The sequence below is a fragment of the Thunnus maccoyii genome, chromosome 3 (assembly GCF_910596095.1).
Source record: "Thunnus maccoyii chromosome 3, fThuMac1.1, whole genome shotgun sequence".
In the NCBI taxonomy this organism is placed as follows: domain Eukaryota; kingdom Metazoa; phylum Chordata; class Actinopteri; order Scombriformes; family Scombridae; genus Thunnus; species Thunnus maccoyii.
The window spans coordinates 15,165,215-15,185,899 of NC_056535.1; the positions used below are offsets into that span (position 1 = coordinate 15,165,215).

Consider the following 20,685-nt stretch of genomic DNA (forward strand, 5'->3'; position numbering starts at 1 on the left):
TCACCTTATTGCTGCCTTGCTCTTTTGCTCCTCCCCTGGGATTACTGCAACATGGATAAAGGCTTATCCAGCTAGTTTGGGACATGACTTAAACATACATACAGCGGTCAGATGTAGGAGTTTGACTAACATGGGGATAGTAGTGTTCATATAAACACACTAATGGGTTTAAGTTGATATATGAAGCAATGATAATGATGAGGAAATAATCTACTGTTAAAAGAGGAAATATTAATAACATTACTTATATTCCCTTGCTTTGTCAAACTGATGTTTTGCTGCTCATCTATACATGGGTTACCCTTGTTAGTACTAAGACTGGTGCACAAACAGACCTTTAGCTGGTCTCTGTGACTTTAAGCATTTATAACAAGCCCAGCTGTATTATAAACTGAAACTGCAACAAGATAGCATTGTAGGTAAACGATACTGCAGATTGTGAGGATCAAAATTATCTGCTGTGCCCCTGCAATGTTCAAGTCAAGTCATTACAATAAAAGCCAGGAAAAGAAGAGGAATAAAGGGAGATAAAGGGAAGAAGTAAATGCTTCTTTTTTTTAATTTTATTTTTTAGAGAAGAGTAAATCAGAGCAAGTCACTGTCTCTGAAGTTGCTCACTAGTCATAATGAAGTGCAATAGCGCCCCCTGTAACTCAAAAATGGGAAGTCTCAATCTAAGACATTGCTTTTGCAAGTTGAAATGAGAAACTCCTGTCTCCTTTTAAATCTGTTACTATCTGTTCTCCACTTTCATGGACAGCAGCACATTACAAAAGGGACAATGTTATGTTTGCTGGTTTTTTTCCACCCTGGTCTCTCTGCCATCTGCCTGGTTCACCACATGGAAAAACTCTCCTCTCTTCTCCTCTCCTCTCCTCTCCTCTCCTCTCCTCTCCTCTCATCGCATGATTTAAAGGCTGATTATAACCTCAAATTGGCCCTGAAGACTTTTCCAAAATCTTGGAGAGTCTCATCTGTTTTACAAAGAACAGGGCAGTTTATGTCATGGGGATTCTGCACACTATCTTGTCATGTGATGTGGGATTCAGATTTCTTGCCTCCTGGTTGAACCTCAGACCAGCTGGACCCCTCATGATTATATCAAACAAGTTTGACTTTTAGCAATGGAATCTGAACAATTTGAACGTGACACTTTCAACCCTGAGTGTGTTGAGTTTCTCTGGATATAATCTGCAAATTATTAAAAGTGCTCTTGTGAGTCCTCTCATAGTCATTTCGGAGCATCTTTGTGTGTTGACAGGTTAACTGAGGGCACCAGACGGTTGATTTGCAAAGAAATGTCTTACTATTCTTTCCAGACTCATGAAAACTTGTCTTTCAGAGAAATATATTCTATTACAGTGATGTATGACAAATCTCAATAATTGTTTGTGTACGTTATGTAAATAAATAATTCATTTAGTTTGTTACTCACACAGTGCAGCCATCTCTTTAGGAAGGTCTGCCCCAAACCGACCGAAGAGGTTGCTGCTGGCCAGCAGGTCAAAGGGGGAGTGGCTCCGCATGGAGTTAAAGGTGAACGGGTACATAGCACGGGGGAAGCCAGTCATGTGACGCACTTGGTGCTCCCTATTGGTTGCCATGGTGAAAAGTGCTGCTGGTGGTTCAGGTGACTTCTGTCTGACTGTCTCGCTGTTTCTTCTTCCTGCGTCTTCATCAGGGGCCTATGGTGAGTTTGAAATGGGCTGGTGCCATTCAGCCCGAGTCAGCTGCTGGCCTCTGCGCTGTCGGGCCACAGAGAGGTGTGACGGATGCTGATGAGGGAATACCAGGAGCCAAGAGAACGAGGCTGGGTAAGACGGCCGCAGGTCCAAAGTCTGTAAGAGAGGAGGGAGGAGAGGGGTTAGACACTAGAACCAACCTACAGAGCACAGTGGCTTCCTAACTTACCTAAAGTCAATTAGGACAACTCAAACAAAAATATCGATCATTTTCTGTTACCAAAACAATACCTGACATACCTCAAAAGCAAACTCAAGACAAGAAGAGCGATGAGGAAGAGGGAGAACAAAAAGAGAGTGATGAAGAAACAGTTGAGGGAGCAGAGAAGCAGAGACACTTTTCTACTGCTTTTTGTCCGTCTTCCAAGTAGTGCAATGATTTCAGGCAATGCCATATGTTTTCAATCAGCAGAACTGTATTATAAAGGGTCTCTCTGTTCCCTCTGCCAGCCTGACTCTAGCCAGCCTGCCAGAGAACAGCCAGCCACAACATGGGTACAATTAACCCTTCACAACAACCGGCACACATAACCTACTCATTCTCACTGCACCCCACACCAGAAACCCTTCCACTTTGCTGAAGGTTTCTGACGATCACAACGTCCCACCTTTTCTGCCTCTCACTGGACTCCCGCTGTGCCTCTGTGACCCTGTCAATAAGTTATATGAGGGCAGCCCTCTCCTCTTGTTTCTCTATGACTTTCTCATCCCCTTCAGTGATTTCATGAGTGGGTGGAGCCTAACTCTCTGCGGTGGAGCTGTGGTAAATACAGCTCGGCCAAAGAATGTCTTGTTGTTTTGGGCCTGCTTCAGCATGGGAATCAAACACCCAGGGTGGGTGAGAGGCAAGAGTGAGAGAAATTTGAATTTACAAATGTCTTTCATTGAACGAGGATATCAGCAGAAATACATGCTAAATTCTGCAGAGCAGAAAAAAAACTTTTGTGATATAATACATTAGCAATCCCCTGTTCCTGTATCTCATTTGTGCAGCGTTACACAGACTAGCTCAGGTACATAAAGTACACACAATCAGTCACATACAGCAGCTTGTCAATTATAGTACTACTGCAAAGGGTCGCCCCGTACCTGATTTAAAGTAAACTGTTCCACATGTGGAGGAAAAATACTGGCCGTAGCAAAGCCCCTTTACAGGACAGAGACATGCGCGCTCACTCACACACACACACACACACACACACACACACACACACACACACACACACACACACACACACACACACACACACACACACATGTGGTCACCCACAAGCAATACTTCTTAATTTAGCAAGAATAAATTTCACAGCTTCCATCTTAAAGGGTCAGTTCACCCAAATTACAAAAAAAAACAAAACAACAACATATTTTCTCACTTACCTCTTGTGGTAGTTAGCCATGCAAATAGTTTTATTTGCCCACATTTTTGTCTAAAAACAATGTCCCCGTTACTCTGGATAATCCAGACTTCAGTTTAGAGAGTTTTTACACAGAAATAGCTCCAGTTAAAAGTGTTTACAACCATTCACTTCAGAGGTTTGCAAAATCTGGTATAAATACCTCCAAAAATGGCTGGATAGCTAAATGCCACTTGAGCTAAATGAAGAAATGTGTTTACTCTGATGTAGACATGGTTTACGTCAAAACATTAGTTACTGAACTTTATCTTATTATTATTTATTAATGGTGTGCTCCAGACATCATCACTCCAGATACAGACAAAACGTGTTTGTGGGTTTTTGATTTGGGTGAACTAACACTTTAATGTACCTGACTGGTGATTCAAACATTTATAATGTCATCAGAACAGAGTCTTGTTGTCTTGTTGTTGAGTTCTTCATACGCGAATAGGTAAAAATACATTTTCTGGTATTCTTACTCTTATGCAAATTAATCATGTAAGCACAATAAGACAGTTTTCTGTTAGATATGAGAACTTTTTAGACTATATGGATTAATGCAGTCTAACATAACAGTCCTGGAATAATTTCTGCTTTCATGAAAGTTACTGTAGGAAACTGTTTTAGAGGGATGTTGATTCAACTTTGTGGTCTGAGGCTGTAGTTTGTGGTTCTGCTATTGTGTTGTGTTATACTGGGAGGTGTTTCTAATATTTAGTCTACCCTCACTGCAATAGATAAAATATTAGACCAACCAATCAAGTATGTGCTACTATTATTAGAGTAAAAAATTCTCCTACATCCTTTTGTTATTTCAGCACACACGCACATTCACACACAAAGCCACAAAGTCAGCGCAGTGAGTGTTGTTTTTAAAGTCATATTTCCCATATTGACATATTTTCTGTAACTGCTTGGCTCTGCTGTGGTTTTTCTTCACTGTGAGGGCCAGTCAGGGAGAGTCCCTGCAACTATTTTCACAAAGAACTTCTGTGTTTGACAATCAAAGAATGTCAAACACATGCTGGACCAAGTGTGTAGTGATTTAAAAAAGTGATTACATACATGCACTGGTGTGGAATGTCACATTTAAAAAAAAACAAAAAAAAAAACTTTCATACACATGCCTGCCTACAAACAGGCACATACAAGCACAGACATGTAGCCTGCAGAAGTGAACATACACAGATGTTCTGTGACTTTAATCATGTTCATGGGCAAGTAATCAGTGGAAAACACACCACGTTCACACATGCTGAAGCACCATTGAAAGCTGCAATTGACCTTGAAGAATGGAGGAGTAAATATAGGATGGAGGATCCTTCCACAGATGTAGGTTTCGAGTCGCTCGACTTCAAGTTTACTCTTTAACCAATCAAATTCAAAGACCTAAATCACTAGTATGAAAGCCAGATGTATAAAAGGATTGGGATGAAGAAAAAATAAAGTGTCGAAAGCTGAAAAAAAAAGATAGAGGGGAAAGAAAGAAAGAAAGAGAGTTTTAAGCATCTGGCAGGCCATGTGTAAGACGTGAACAGAGTCCTATTAATTAGAGCCATACTGGAAACTGGATTAATAAGAGAAAGAACGGACTGTGGTAAAGCAGCATGGGAGGAGGGTGAAAAGCGGGCAGAAAACATACATAAAAATAAAGAAAGAGATTTATTTCCAGTAATAAAATATGAAATAATGTGCGCCCAAGCCAAGGAATGGTTTCTTTCTCTCTAATGAGTAACACCCTCCGCCCCCTTGCTCTCCCTCCAGGGGGAATACACCTTGGGTAGGGCAACAAAAGCAGTGCTGTGTCTCCGGGCCTCCAGGCCTCAATGCTGCTTTTATGAGACCTGGCTGGGTCAGGTCAGACTGGGTCACCTGGTCCTGGTCCTGCTGACACACGGACACACACACACACGCACACATGTACACACAAACATACATCTGATGCTCCCTTTTCCCAGACAATGGGGATTAAAAACAGCTTTGGTGTAAAAACAATGGGGCTTTCCATCTCACTGTCTTTTCCAACAAGCAACTAAATACAGTATTATCAACTTTGTTTGTTTTCATATAATTTCCACTGTCCATCAGTTCAAATGACATTGTTATTTTTTTAAATAAAAGTTTTAAGTGCTTATTAGGAGAATCATCTGGATCTGGTTATCCTGAGTTTAAATGTGACTAAATTTTATGGTTTTTTCCAACCCAAATCAGCTTGTGGTTACAGTTATGAAACCGCACATACACACACAAACACAAACACACATACACACACATACAAGATCCACAGTCACACTAAAACGCCTTAAACAGGAAAACAACTACATTCACACAACACTTTTCCTCTTCGTCCTATTTCAGTCTGCAAACAACAAAACTGTGTTTCACAGCCAGCATCTGGTCAGGAGTCAGACAGAAAGCCCTGTTACGAACATTACTTTTGTTTGGCAGACACTTTTCTCCAAAGCAACGTAATTTTTTTCCCCCCCTACACACATTCAGAGCAATTTGGAGTTCAACGTCTTGCTCAAGGACACTTTGACATGTAGAGAGGAGGAGTGACGATTAATGGCGTTAAACCTCCATTCATTCTCTGCCTGCTCTCTGTGATCACCTACACAGCCTAATCTATCATTTAGTAGTTCACATTTACATATTCTTCTATTTCTGTTGACAGACAATGAAACAAGAAAAAAATGTGCAATTTGGTTGCAGATCATAAAAGCTACATGTTAACCTGAAGAACAGTTTCACTAAGATGTCATGCAAATTAAAGCTGCAACAATTAATCAATTGATCAATTAGTCCATCGACAGAAAATTAATCAGCTACTATTTTGATAACAGAATCATTATTATCTCCTCCAGGAGGAGATCATGTGTTCAGTCATGTGTGTCTGTGTGTGTATCTGCAGCTAATCTCTCATACTGCTGGACACATCAGCCTGATATTTTTTGTGCACATTTATGCTCAAGGACTTCTCGTAGTTCCAGTGATTCACAAGTGTTGAAAAGCCTATTGTATAATGTGTTTTGTACCACTGACTCCTTACTTCTCTTAACCGGCCGGTAGAAGCTGCAAGTGACAACAATTGCAGCAAAAGGCATTTCCGGCAATCGGCTAGACTAACAACGAACATGTTACAGGCCACATTTTGGCCTTTGTTGTGGCTCAAAAATTGACATCCATTGAAAAGTTTGGTCTCATCTTGAACAGGAGCATCTGCAGATTAATTACATACCCGATATATTATGATCCACTAAGGTTAAACACAATACGAGATTAATAAATCCCTGTTTTTGTTAGTTTCATCACCATCTTGACTGTAAGGGAGCTGGGAGGGACAACTGAGTGAGATTCAACTCTTCTTTGTTTGAGAGGGAGGGGTTTTATTTTGTGTGATGTGTTACAACAAAATGTTCTAAATAAATAACTATGTTTATATCGAGAAGTTTGGACTTATCGCCCTGTTTATTGTTAGCTTATTAAGTTTATACAGCTAGGAAAAACCCAGGAGGAAACCCGGTTACAAAACCATCACACTATTCTATGCATCTTAAAGAAATCCGAGACTATACATGATGCCTCCAGACACACCTGGTGGAGATCTGCACTCCACTGAGTGCACTCTTCTAGTTTTAGTCATTTTTTAAGTGTAAATGTCAAACATTTGTTGGTTGCAGCGTCTGAAATGGGATAATTTGAAGCTTTTCTGTGTCATACATGATAGTAAACTTATCTTTGGATTTTGGACTGTTGATATGACAAAACATGACATTTGAAGACGTTAACGGCCACTTTTCTCTATTTTCTGACAATTTATAGACAAACCAATTAATCAAGAGAATAATCTAAAATAGTCATTTTCAGACTTATCCTTTTCGGGAATCTTTATTTGTAAAATACTAATGGTGAAGAAAATGCTTGCTTAGTGGGCCCAAATGCTGAGAAAACGATGCGTTTTCATATTTAGTTGGCTTAGTGTGGACGTATCCTGGACCGTGTTACTAGACTCTGTCCAGACAACGTCTCTTTGACTTTGACAGGTTTGCTTTATAATTAATGACTCATCACTTTTCTAACTCTTTTTTTATGTGTTTACGTACAGTACATAATAAAAAATCTTGCGTGACATTATGGCAGTAAATATGAAACACAGCTTCTTTTTTTTTTACGTCTCTCTGGTGTATTAAGTCTTTTGGTTACATTTTCAGTTGGATTTTTCTGCACATTATGAAAAAATGCCCTGTTGGTCACATAGAAATGCACATTTAAAGCTAAATACACAACTGGAGATAGTGTGGTGCAATGTTTTCAGGGAAATAGAAGACTGGAGAATTACAGTTAAGTTTTATAGTATAATGAGACTCTTAGCTGAGAAATGTGTGGTTGTAGGGAGTCTGTGTCACTCAGTCAGTGGATGAACTGTGACCATGGTTAAAGAGTTCGGAGAATGAAGCTCATTCAGGGTGCATAAGTTAATAAAAAATACTTGTTTAGAACTGGCAGTACACTTGACTATCAGTGTAAAAGGTTAATGCATCTGGCAAAACATAATCTCATAAACATCTTTGACAAACACAGATGGTCTCATTACACTAGACTAATTAGCTGCATGGAAAAGCGGTAACGGCATAAGTTTTAAAACACTGAACTTAGTTTTCCTTCTTTGCTTCGTCACTCTCTCCAAGTTATTCTTTATTAAAAGTAACTCATTAAAGTACATCTGTGTTCATTCTGTGTGGTTTCTTGATATAGGATTAGGGGCAGGTTCCACTCTTTTCCACATTACACTAGTTATAAATGGAACCATGATTAGCGTTATTAATTGTGAGTCAACAATCATTTCTTTGACACAGTTCTGACTGAGGTAAACACTGTATTTTTATGGCAAAGTTTCACAGATGTGTTGCACAATAGGGAATTTTCCAATTGTGTAATAAGACAGAAAAATGAGCACGTTGCCAGGTTTTATGAGTTCAAACAGAAAATTTCTTTATACAGTACAGCATTGAATTATGGAAGAAATTAGGTAGAACATTACAAACAGTTCAAGCTAAATGTTAACATGGAAACACTGAAACTGTGGTGACACAGAGGTGACATAGCGCAGTGATGCTTGATGATTAAGTCTTAGCTGTTTTAAGATGATAAAAAACTGCTTGACATTTGACTGTGTCTCGCTGTGTCTAAATTCAATGATATTCTCACATCTGTCCAACGGTTTTACTATCTGGTCCCAGGCCAACCAGTCAGTAATCAAATCCATAGAGAGTCTTTAAAGTCAGGCCTTGAAAATCTTGCACAAAAGGCAAACAAGGTGCCATCATTGCTGCATTTTAAGTAAATTAAAGATTTTAAGTTTTGCAAACTTTATTGATTTTCATTATGTAAAGCTTGTGTTTACATCAAGAGTCTACAGAGCCGCAGCAGATCCACCAGAGCAGCTTCTAGCGGCAACTATAAAGTCTCATTCTGCAAAACATCTTTTGCTCAGACAGCTTTTTATGTCAAAGGAGCAAAATCCTGGAATTCGCTACCTGATCATTTGAAATTTCCTGCAAACTTCACCACTTTTAAGAGAGCTACCTAGTTAAATCAGCAACAAACCTGTATCCATGTCTAGTTTTCTGTAGCTATATTACTAAATGTGTGCTTTACTGTATCATGTTGTACTCAGTTTACCTTCTTTATACATCACTGTTTTAATCTCATACTTTCACAAAAGCCCTTCCAGCGACGGGTGTTGCAAATTAGCAATCTGCCGTAAACACTATGTATCCTTGCATCGGATAGCTATTTTCATTTTGACTATGTGCGCTGTATCTGTCCCTATCAAATAAACCATAAATAAATAAATAAATAATGCTTGGAGGAACTCCAGTGACTACAAACTAGAACCAGGGGGTATGAATGCTCTGCTCCACATTGTACAATGATCTCCTTTATTTTGTTTGATCATGTGGTGGATTAGTCCTCAATGCTAGCATATCAGATGGATTACATGATGATGGGTTGTTTTGTTTTTTTTTCCCTGTCCTTAAAAGCGTGTTCACCCCAGTGAGAGTGTGAACACTTTTCTAAGACTTTACTGTAAAAGACTGTTTATCTGATGAGAAACACACTTTGATCCTTTGGACTGAGAACAGGCCACATGGACCCAAACGTCCTTCACTCTGCATTTCAATTTGCCTCCTGTCAGTAAATAGAAAATAAAAAATTGTGTTTTTTCTCATCCCAACTATTTAGTCATGTTTCCAAATTTCCAGAGTGTGGAATTTATCCAGTACGATGTGAGTAAGCTGGAAAACAGGCGGGTATTCGATGGTAAAGTGTCTTTCTGAATTTGTTGGCTCAGTCATGTTGTGTCGTTCTTTTGTGGATATGAGCTTTGCTTATCTGCTGTGCTTTCTATGAAATATATTTTGCAATCGTCAGTGCAATATCAAGCAAGTAGTCAATGTTTTATGTACTCAGCCACTTGCACAACAAAGACACGTTTAAAGATTAGTGTAGAGTTTTGTGTTTCTGTTCTAAAAACAACGTATGGCTTTGCTCAGCTTGCAGAAACCGTATGTAGGGGAGCAAACGTAAAAAACACAGTGTCTACTTTTGAAACACTATAGTCTCATATGTATGACACCTATAAAGGACAGTGTGAACTGTAGGGCAGTCTGAGTGCAAAAACAGCCCAAATGCAGGGAAAAATGTAACTTCAGCAGGGACAATTAGCTTTAAACCATAAAACCACAATTAAATGTGGCTTATTCTTGGAGAATGAAGCCAGAGATGAGCTGTGCTGAAAACATAGAGCAGAAAATGCACATCCTGACACACAGAAACCATTACAGAGGAGAAAAAACAGAGACACCATCACCCACAAACAACATAATTAGATTTTTCAACAAATGGCCATACTATATTTTATGTCAAACTGACGGGTAAAAATGTCTTTTGAGGAATACAAACACTGCTGAGCCATAAAGCATCAGTTGTCTGACAGTCATTTTATGACCGCATAATGTTTTTGGCTGTGGTAAACACATATTTTCAATTGATGCGAGCCATTATGTTGTTAGCTCAGTCCAGAATGTACACACAGATGTATGTATTAGGCCCCAAAACAATATTTGATATCTATTTTCCGAACTTCTTTTACACTGATTGTCAGACATTCATCTTATTAAAATGATTTCCAGTAAACAGGATCTTCTTCACTCAGTTTAACTGAGAGCCTCTAAAATCTGAGGGGGACTGAGTTAATAATTTGTTTGACTACATTGATGGCTTAACTTTACCTTTACATCCAAAACTGGAGTTACAGTCTTCAATCCTATCGACAGTAAATCTACCAAAGGAGAATCACAGATTACGCTTTAGAGATGTTTATGAACACAACCACAATTCCCAGCAAAAGCATCTAGTTATGCTGGAAGACTATCCTCAATATCGCAAGAAGTCCATCAATAGAAATAACAAAGAATCAATAAAGAGTCAATAAAATTACATGACAAACCACATGGACTTCCATGGCGTTTTATGAAAGTAATTTGTGACGTCTGCTCTGGAAAAACTAAAACAGAATGTTTCCATAAAATACACCACCGATTAAAGCTTTTCATATTAAAAAAATCTACAAACTACTGTCTAACGGAGGATGTAATAGAGAGGGTATTGCAAATTTTGAGCTTTATAAATAAATCCAATAGGTTTTCAATTCATCATATGATGTATATTCTCATTGTTTATTAGTTTTATGTTTTTTATTTATGTAAGGTGTCTATAAGTATCTAGAAAAGATCTCTGTAAGTAAAATGTATTTAGAGCAGAAATGGTTCGTCTGTTAACCAGTTAATCTGTCACCAGAAAATCATTTGGTAACAATATAGAATATCAATCATTAAACCAATTTCTTTTAGCAAAAATATCAAAATCCAGTGGTTCCAGCTTCTTCGGTGTGCATATTTGCTGTTTCTTTAACTCTGTTATGATAGTAGATAGATATACAGTATATACAGCACCAGTCTACAGTGTTGACTGGTACCTTATAAAGTAAACATATTGGGTTTTGCCATTTTCTGATATTTTATGGACCAAACAATTCATTGATTAATTGAGAAAATAATGAAGAATGAAGAATAAAAATAATCTTTTGTTGCAGCCCTAAATGTGTTGTTATTATTGTTAATGTGGATTGCTGTTAGCTGCTACCTTGGCAACAACTTCTGGATGTAAGGTCCATATTAAAAATGCAATTAACACATGTTTACACTTACACTACAGCATATAATGGAGTTACAGTGATAATCTCCACCCAGTAGAAAATCCCCACAGGCACTCTCCACAAAAACAGTCTTCTTTCACTCTTTACCAGAAAGTGTCACTTGACTCTTCAATAACTTATAGCTTTACTCTTGTAAACAGCTCTAAACTGTTCAATATACTTGGAATAACACAGTGTGAGTTATGTGTTAGCGGTGCTAATGGGGATGATGTTGCTGATAGTAATGTTTCATAAAACACACAATGATATCATTATGTGGAGCCAACCCTGTGGGCTGCAGAAGGTCTCCAGGTCGAAGCCGGGGTCAGCCCCTGTCGCTCCAGGCTCGGGAGCCCGGCCATGGGTCAGGCCTAATTGAGGCATTTAGTAGGCAGCTTTTCATTTAGTATTAAAGTGAAAAGTGAGTCTAAAACCCTGTGAACCCCCCACCGTCTCCCTCTCTCGCACACACACAGACTCAGTGTAGTGACTGACACGATCTGTGCCTTGCTGTTCCTTTACAGAGGGGATTAGAAGTGTGTTTAAAGGACTTGTAGCCTGTGCTGAAAAGCAGCCTCAGGCCATGATTAAACATACTGAGAAACTCTTTGGACACACTGAAACACATTCAGCCTTGAATTTTTTTTGAAAAAGTGCAGCGAAAGCAACAACGAATGTTACAAGTGACTTCCAAATCTCTGAAGCCAATTGGGCATGTCAAACCAAACCACAGCCAGTGCATGGCTCTCACCAAAATCTCTCTAAATAACTCTTCCACGGACAATATGTAATTCTGCAGAACAAGAAAACATTTGTGTCCTCAGCTCTCAAAAAAACAAGTAGCAAACGCTTGGGTCTTTGTTTGGGAAGTTCCAAGTTTCCATTTATATGAAACGACCAAGAGAACAACCCCCGAACAAAATCGAACTCAGCTGACACGGACCAGCAAAGAAGAATTTTTTTTTTTTTCATATTGAGCAAATAGAGGAGAAAGAAGTCAGTGAGACAGACAGCAGGAGACAGAAAAAGAGAGGAGCCAGACAGCCTTCTCAGCCTGAGGGGATGTCATTCTTGAAAAGCATAGAGAACAAAGATGAGATTGGTAAAACAGTTAAAAGAGTCATATCCAACACACCCAAAACCATTCACATACAAAGTTTCTTCTCTAAATGATGAAACCAAAGAAGAAAAAAAAATGACTTAACCAAGAGCAGATGCATCCACCCTAAATCATATATTTTATAAGCTGAGAAAGTTAAGTATTAGTAGCTTAGTCTGACCTGGGACCAGAGTTCACTGAGGAGCCGACACTCCACAGATGTCCACTGACAGAGAAAATGATCAAGTGATGACAAAATCAAACCCATTCAACCAGACAGAAACCAAAAGAGAGAAGAGAAGTTATGTTTAGATTGAGTGAGTCACTCTCTGTTTTCCAGAGTGTGATCTGTTATATATTATGTGCTGTTTACACCCAGCTGTTTGTGCCCTACTTGTAGACTCGTCACCTATCCCTGCGGATGTGCTGATGAACATTCCCTCATACATTAAGGAAAATTAATCTGGAACAGATTTGTCAAGAGTTTGCGAGAATAGCTCGCAGCGGGGCCTTGCGTTGCGTTGCATAGCATAGAGTGGCCGCTCAGCAGTATGGTGTTAGCGGGGCGGCTCGGATCAGCTGGAAAGAAGCACTTAGCATCTTAATCACAGTCATCAATCAAGCAATACATCTGTATTTATTTAGCGCACGTCGCACGAAGAATGCTATTTGAAATGATTCACAGACTGTATAAAAAGAGCCTGTGTTTCAATATGAGGGGGTCAGTAAGTTTAAGCATCCATGCCTGTTGCACACACACACACACACACACACACACACACACAAACACACACACACACACACACACACACGTAATGCAAAGCAGCAGCAGCAGCAGCAGCCGCAGCGATCAGACACACAACAGATTGTCTTGTGATATCCGGAGCAGCCTATTTTAATGTTTCCATCCCTCTTATGTAATTGTGTGGATGGAAACTTGTTTACATAACCTTCAGGGAGGATGAGTGACTGAGTGTGTACATACTCAGGTATACCAGACCCACTCAGCCATTTGTGATGTTGATGGAGTGATCCATCAAGTCTGACAGCCAGTCTGTTGGCTGAGAGCCCGCAGGCTAAAGCAGCCACTTCGTCTGCTGCTGGAAAATCTCTGACGGTTACCGAGCTCACCTGTAGTGTTCAGTGTAGTGACTAAGCAGAGAAAATACTCTGTAGTGTGTTGTATCATACGTCATCTCTTATTCATGCCATTCTTTAAAAGTTTTGATCCCATTCTAACTTTTCTTTTTTTGCGTAGAGGACCTTTGTAGTGATCATAATCTTTCAGCAACTGTGTATCAGGGTTTATGAAGTCAGAAATAAACACAGTCGTGTGCATCCATCATTGGGGCAAACAAATGAGGACACACATAAACACACATGTAAGCATTCATCTCCTCACATGGAGCGGCCCCGGAGCACATGCAAGTGCTGATCAGCTTTCATTCCCTTCCTTAGCTGTTTCTGTTGTTCTTTCTCCCTCTCTCAAAAAATCTCTGTTCTCAATTAAAGCTGTCCTCAGGAAACTCAATCTCTTCACTCATGCTGTCCCAGAAACACACACACACACACACACATGCACATACACACACACACATCAACACACACACACAGAGGGAGAGAGAGAGAGAGAGAGAGAGAGAGAGTGAGAAGAGAGAGAGAAGAGAAACACACGCATCTCACTCATGCTCTGACATGTCCTCTGTCCGTCTGAAGACTAGAGTTATACGGAAATGAAAGATCATCTTTAAAAAAAAAAAGAATTGAAAGTCAAACTTACCAGATGTGGGATGTGAACGCGGCACAGTCTGCTGGTAAGTGAAGGTAAGTCAGCAGAGAAATGAGCTTGAGAAGGAGCGTAGTAGTTGTGTTTGTCAGTCAGAAGTCCCTCTCACATCGACGACTGAGCTCAGCCTGTTGCATTCCGCCTCACTCTCCTTTTCCCCGTCTCTCTCTCTCTCTCTCTCTCTCTCTCTCTCTCTCTCTCTTTCTCTCTCTTACTAACATACACCCTCTCCCTCTCTCTCTCCTCCTGAAATCATTGTGTACTTTGATTCACAAACCCTGCCTTTGTCACGTGATCCAACACTTCAAATATACAGCACATTTTTTACCAGCCACAGAATGCCCGAAGGAAGGGAAAACAGGGTCCAGAAAGCTTAGGTTTCAACTTGCTGCCCACCCCCTCTCTTTCCCTCTCTTCCTCTCTCTCTCTCTCTCTCTTTCTTTGTCTCACAGTCTCTCTCTTTACCTCCACTCCTCTGCACTGTACTGTCAGTCAACACTCTTTTGTTGGATTTCAACTCTGTGACTGTTTGTTTTGAATTTCTAAATTTGTTCCTCCTCTGCTCACCATCCAAAGATAGGTCCACACTAACACACCGAGGAGAGCTGAGCATGCATGCTTGGACACACAGCCGCCCTAATGAAACAGTCATTAACTCACAGACATATACAAACACACATGCTGCAGAAGGCTGCACACCTTTGGGGATATCAGTATCAGCCCTTGGCTCTTGCTCCATGTTTACAATGCCTTGACTTTGGGACGGTGGCCAGCCAATGTGGGAGTCCAGGGGCCTGGGGCCAAACAAGGGCCACTCAGGGCTTTATTGTGACTAAATATCCCATAAGGGAAAAAAATACACTCTCTCTCAGTGCAAATGAAACAATAGCTGAAACACTGGAAATACAACATGAATAGCGAATTTGTTAGTGTCATTAGAAATGTTCTAATGTAACAACTACGTACAACTATGTACAACTAATGTAACAAGATGAATTAAATCTGTCCAGACCACATCACATGATCACAAGTAAACAACTGTAAACAAATTGTGTAAGCGCACAACACAGTTTAAGTGCTACAAATAAGATGTGTGGAAGAAGTGTGCAGATTATGATGTACATTACAAATACGCAGTATAGATATCTTCTCTGGAAGTCATTCAGAGCCTGGTATATATGTTAGATGACTTCATTAAACCTCCAAAATGCAAACTACCATGAGCTATTTTCCATCTTGCCTAGCCTGAGAGGTACAAAGGGCCATTCTCCTGACGGTTTCCGCACCTTTAAATCAGTTGAAGAGGACTCTTTTCCTCCTACAGGATTTTCCTAAGCAAATCAACCCAGTGGTTTTCTGGTAAGGAAGCATTTAATGGAGATACAGTACATTTGATCTGTGATGAGATCAAACCTGGCCAGTCGGCCCCTGAGGGGCAGAGCTACCTGCCTCTTCATGTCAGAGATAAAACTGTCTGCTACTGTCTGACTGACTGGCCTCAGTGGCGAGTCGAACCACTTCAGGCCGATCCAAGACAGCAACAGCCTTGTTTTGTCTTAGAAAACAAGCGTCAAGACAAAACCTCAATTTTTTTTCTTCCTTTTTTCTTCACTGGGTAGTGTGGTTTTGAAACTTGGAATAACAGTATTTGACACCTTGACGTCAGTTTCATGTTAACTTGGAAACTGTTTATGTTTTTTTATGCGCTTTGTCCATAAAGTGGCTCAAGAAAATCACAAGCATGTTATTATCGTTTAAGTCTGGGTCATACAAAAAATATCTATGAATAACTGTCCCCAAGTATGGGAGTATCTGAGGACATCATCTTGAGATATGGGAAAAATTATCACATCTTTCACCATATACGACATTTTATAGACCAAACAACTAATCAATTGATTGAGAAAATAATACACACTTTTAATCTATAATGAAAATAATAATTAGTTGCAGCCCTAGTTGGGACTTTCCATACAGAATGGAACAAAACAATGCAAAACCTTACTCTATGACAGCACTATAATTCATTCTACTTGCAAAATTAGGTTTTAAATGCATATAAAGGAGAAGAAAACAAGTGTCATCTTTAACCGTGACACTACTGAATTATTACTGTAGCTAAATCATTGAATATATGAACATAAATACAGTCTGCATTTAATGTGCCAAAATCTGAATATTCAGCTATTAGACCTCTGACTTGGACCATATTTTACTGATCAAATTGCTCACAAATATGGAGGGACCAGGGACTGCCCCAACATACACAGGTCTGCTGCTGTTATCATCTGGGTTACTGCCACACTTCTCAGCAACAGTGTCAGTGAGGGAGGTGAAAGGTTACTGCTGTTTGTGTTTCTGTGTCAGTGAAATACACAAAGAACGGGTGAGTGTATGACATCTGGCTGAGTGTGAGAGAAGCATTTGTGTATTTCTGACTGTAAAACAATGGGGTGGTAATAAGCATTCTTTGTCACACATGCATCCACATGTTGATACATGCATCCATCCACACACTTTTTTTTTATCCTCTCCCACATTTGTTCTTGTTGGTGAGTCTCAAAGCAGACTGACACAGAATCAGGGAAAGAACATGAGAGGGGCTTCAATGAGGTCTGCAGGTAGGTTATTAGAGGTTCTGCCTCTGATAAAAACAGCCTAGAGATGAACAGCAGAGAAGAAAGAACAAAGAAATGATGGAGAAAAACTGACGAGGAAAAAAGGGGAGCTTATAACTTTCTGCAGAGCTTGAATTGGGGCCCTTTTTGGCAGCGAGCAGTGGAGAAACCGCAGAATGGTGAGTTGAGGGGGGGAGGAGGCGGGGGGGTGGGGGGCGAGCAAAGGACAAGGAAGCAGGAGAGAGAACGGAGAGGAGGGAGAAGAAAAGAAAGAGTGGTGGGGGGGGGGCGGGGGGGTGCAGACGGCAGGTTTTAATCAGCAACAGGCTGTTGGTAATGAGATCACTATCCAACTGCTCTCAGATTGATGTCATGTGAAGCTCCGTGGTGCATAGAGAGGCATGCAGAGGATGACAGGCATGAATGACAAGCTCACTCACTTGCTTGGGCACACACAAACATACAAGCGTGCGTGCAGAAAGGCAAAGACAGAGTTAGACTCGTATTAAGGCTGGCAAATGCCCACGAGCCGATAAACACTGGCACCAGAGCGCACACACGCGGAAAATGCACATACACGAGATACAAAGAACCTTTAATACACCACAACTCCCTGCTTTAATTTTCTTCAGGCAAGAAAAAGAGCTGACACAAATATAATCACACCCACGCATACACCATAAACACGTTTCGGGTCCCAAGGCTCCTTTATGTCTTTTCTGTCTCTCAAACAGCTAAACATGCCTACACACAAAGAACATACTGTACCAGTGGTGCGGGTTGGCTAGACTTGCAGGCAAAAAAATAGGGAGCGAAGCAGGAGAGAAAATGAGGGACTGAAGGAAGAAAGGGAGTAAAAGAGGGAGAGAAAAAAGGGGAAGGAGTGACACACTGGGTAGCAGTTGTCAGTTTGGGGTTATAAAAAACTGAGAAATGAAGGGGCTCTTTCATTCAAGCACAGGCAAAATGTGTGTAAAACATACAAAAAGATACACACATGCAAACACAAACAAGCTGCTAACCTAAAATTAATTTTCAAGTTCCGAAGCCTTATTTGCATATTTTTTGCTTTGAGTGTTTGTGGGCAAGTTGAGAAGGAAAGAAAGAAAAGAGAAAAGAGGTTGGGTGGGGGGACGGGCGGGGGGGTACATGTGCATTCAATGAACAGCGAATACTTTTTCCTATATAAATGTTCCCCAAAATTCAACCATGATGTCACCTTGAACCTGTTGTGAACTCAACTCTGTCAACTACCATTACCGTCTCATTCCCTCTCCATTCCCCACTGCTCCCTCCCGCTTTACCGCATTGACTCTTCATCTCCTTCCACTCTGTCCCCCATCTTGTTCTTGAGCTTCCACCTCTTTATCTTTTGCCATGCAATGTTGTCTGGCTGCATTTTTCTTCTCAACACAAACTGCGTGCGCTCCCCTCCCTCCCAACCCCCCCCCAAAAACACAAACTGCTCACAGCCATTTGGAAAGTCTCTGGTATAACAAGGACAGTTTTAATCAGAACAAGCTGGCATATTTTGGCCCAGGACCTGCACTTATGGTAATTCAATCAGAAAGAGAGGGGAAAGAGGGGGAGAGAAAAAGTGTAAAGGGGCACACAGAGGGTAGTAGAGTGTGAGACGGGGAAATAAGAAAAACAGAGGGAGGAAAAAGGAGACAGTGGGCGGATGGGAGGGTGAGGTAGGGGTTGAGTGGTTGAAGGAGTTTGATCCACATGTGGAAATGATTGTCTAATTACAGCAGATATGTAAGTGTTACTGCCTGGAGGACAGATGGTGATTGGAGGGCGCACCGCTACGAAAATGAGATGATTGGATGAGAGAGAAATCAAGACGGGTAATTGGAGGAGGAGAACAAGGATCAGAAGAGTCATGGTGGCTCCTGCATCATCTCCCTATCCTTCCTCTTTAGCCTCACACACAAGAGATCATAATGAATCCTTCAGTGGAGCTGAAGGCCAGGTTCTCCAAATGAGAAGTCCACCGAGACTGAAACTAATACTACATTTTAGCGCTCCTCGTCATCTCAAACAGCCAGAAAAATTTAAGATGATCAGTGGGACGTTGCCCTTAAATAGCCGACAAAGAGTAAATACCTTCTGTGTCAGTCTTCATGTAAATCTAAGCTAACTAGCTAAACTAACAACGTTATGAGAGTGGCATTGATTTTCTCATCTAACTCTCTGTAAGAAAGCTCATAACTGTATCTAGCAAAATGATGAACTATTCCTTTAAAATGGTGTTTCATGATACTCAAGTTTCCATTACAAGCACTGACATTTCACTTCAACACATGATGACAACTGGAAAATAGTGCAGCAGGAAAATCTATTTTTTTTTCTCTAAACCCTGATGAACCACGTATGCAGTCTGCTACAAACAACAAACAGCTGGCTTCTGTTATTTACACCTTGCAATTGCTTTTCATTGGTCTAATCCATGCTAGTTTCACCAGTGATCGATGACCACCTGAGCACAAATACTGAGCAAATACTGTTGAAAATATACACCTGGTCGTATTCTCCAACTTCAGTCAAAACAAGGCTGTGTTTTTCAGCTGAGCTGGTAGTAGTCGTCTTATAGCAAGGGCCTTGTTATTCCATAAATACCTATTCAGTCAAAAATATGGGCTTTGGGGGACCCAGTCCCTGAAGTGGGACACAGCTACAGCCTCTCCCTACTTTCAGTGTGTTTTCTGGAGTTGTCCAGTTCCTGTCATATCTCACCTGTCCACTAATTGTCCCCACTGAGTTTCCTTCCCCTGTTGACACAAGACATGATAGGAAATGAGAGGAGAGTGTTGTTTTCTTTTAACCATGATCACAATGTTGTCCTACCCTCAACTGCGTAGTTTTAGTTGCCTATAATTACCTCAACCACGGAGGCTGCAGATGGGGATCAGATGCAGAAAAAAAGTGGTACCGACAGAAACAACAGGATAATGCAAAGATGTCATGGCACTCACAACACAGTGTGACTTTATCTTCATTGGTTTGCAGACTGATTTACTAACATTACACCAAAGGTTATGATGAAGACAGAAGATTTCTGCTTTATATACCCTCAGCAACTCATCAACAAACAACCTTTCCCCTCTCTGTCTCCACTGTGCTAAAACAAAAGTCAATACATTAAACTGCTGGGATAAAGCAGGGATGGAGTTGTCCCCCTCGGGATAATCTGGCACCTCTTCACAAGAGGCCGCCTGTCAACAGATCTCAGCAGATCTTGGCGGTCTACTGCGACGCTGTCTACCTGTCAGAAAATGTAAATGCCCTGTGGAGCAGTGGTTCTCAAACTTTTTCAAGTCAAGGATCCCCAAACTGACACAAATTAGACCAAAGACCCCCATATGATAAAAATTCTGCTTTTAGATGAGAAAATAGTCATACATTCTGTCATTGTGTTACTTATGGATGGAATTACAGTAAAAATAAATTATTCCCCTTTTTGCTGGAGACCCCCTAGAACCCCCTCAAGGACCCCTGGGGGTCCTCGGACCCCACTTTGAGAACCATTGCTCCAGAGGGTAAGCAGGGGCAAGTATCAGACAAATTGTTGCTACTATCATAGTACTAAACTGGCTTTGTTTTTGTTTATCAGGAGATGGATATGGTTTCTGAATGTTGCTTATTGTGTCCTCATGACCTGCAGGCCTCGATGCAGATGGCAGCACAGTGTTTCCTGGTATCGTAGTTGTTTACTAATGTGTTTGTTCTGTCCATTTTATTCTAACCAGCTGTTCATTAAATTCCCCAAATTTCACT

General features: G+C 40.6%; 1 protein-coding gene across 6 annotated transcripts in view; it reads right to left on the bottom strand.

Annotated features, from left to right (window-relative positions):
- Nucleotides 1-20,685, bottom strand: part of LOC121894278 (retinoic acid receptor gamma-A-like) — a 51,273-nt gene that overhangs the window by 22,509 nt on the left and 8,079 nt on the right. For 5 of the 6 annotated variants that reach the window (XM_042406782.1, XM_042406776.1, XM_042406779.1 and 2 more), the window contains one exon: nt 1,436-1,838. In XM_042406782.1, the coding sequence (XP_042262716.1) occupies nt 1,436-1,604 (169 nt within the window). In that variant the 5' untranslated portion in view covers nt 1,605-1,838. Of the gene's footprint in view, nt 1-1,435; nt 1,839-14,281; nt 14,400-20,685 lie in introns of those variants that run through there. The other variant, XM_042406781.1, reaches the window with a different exon arrangement.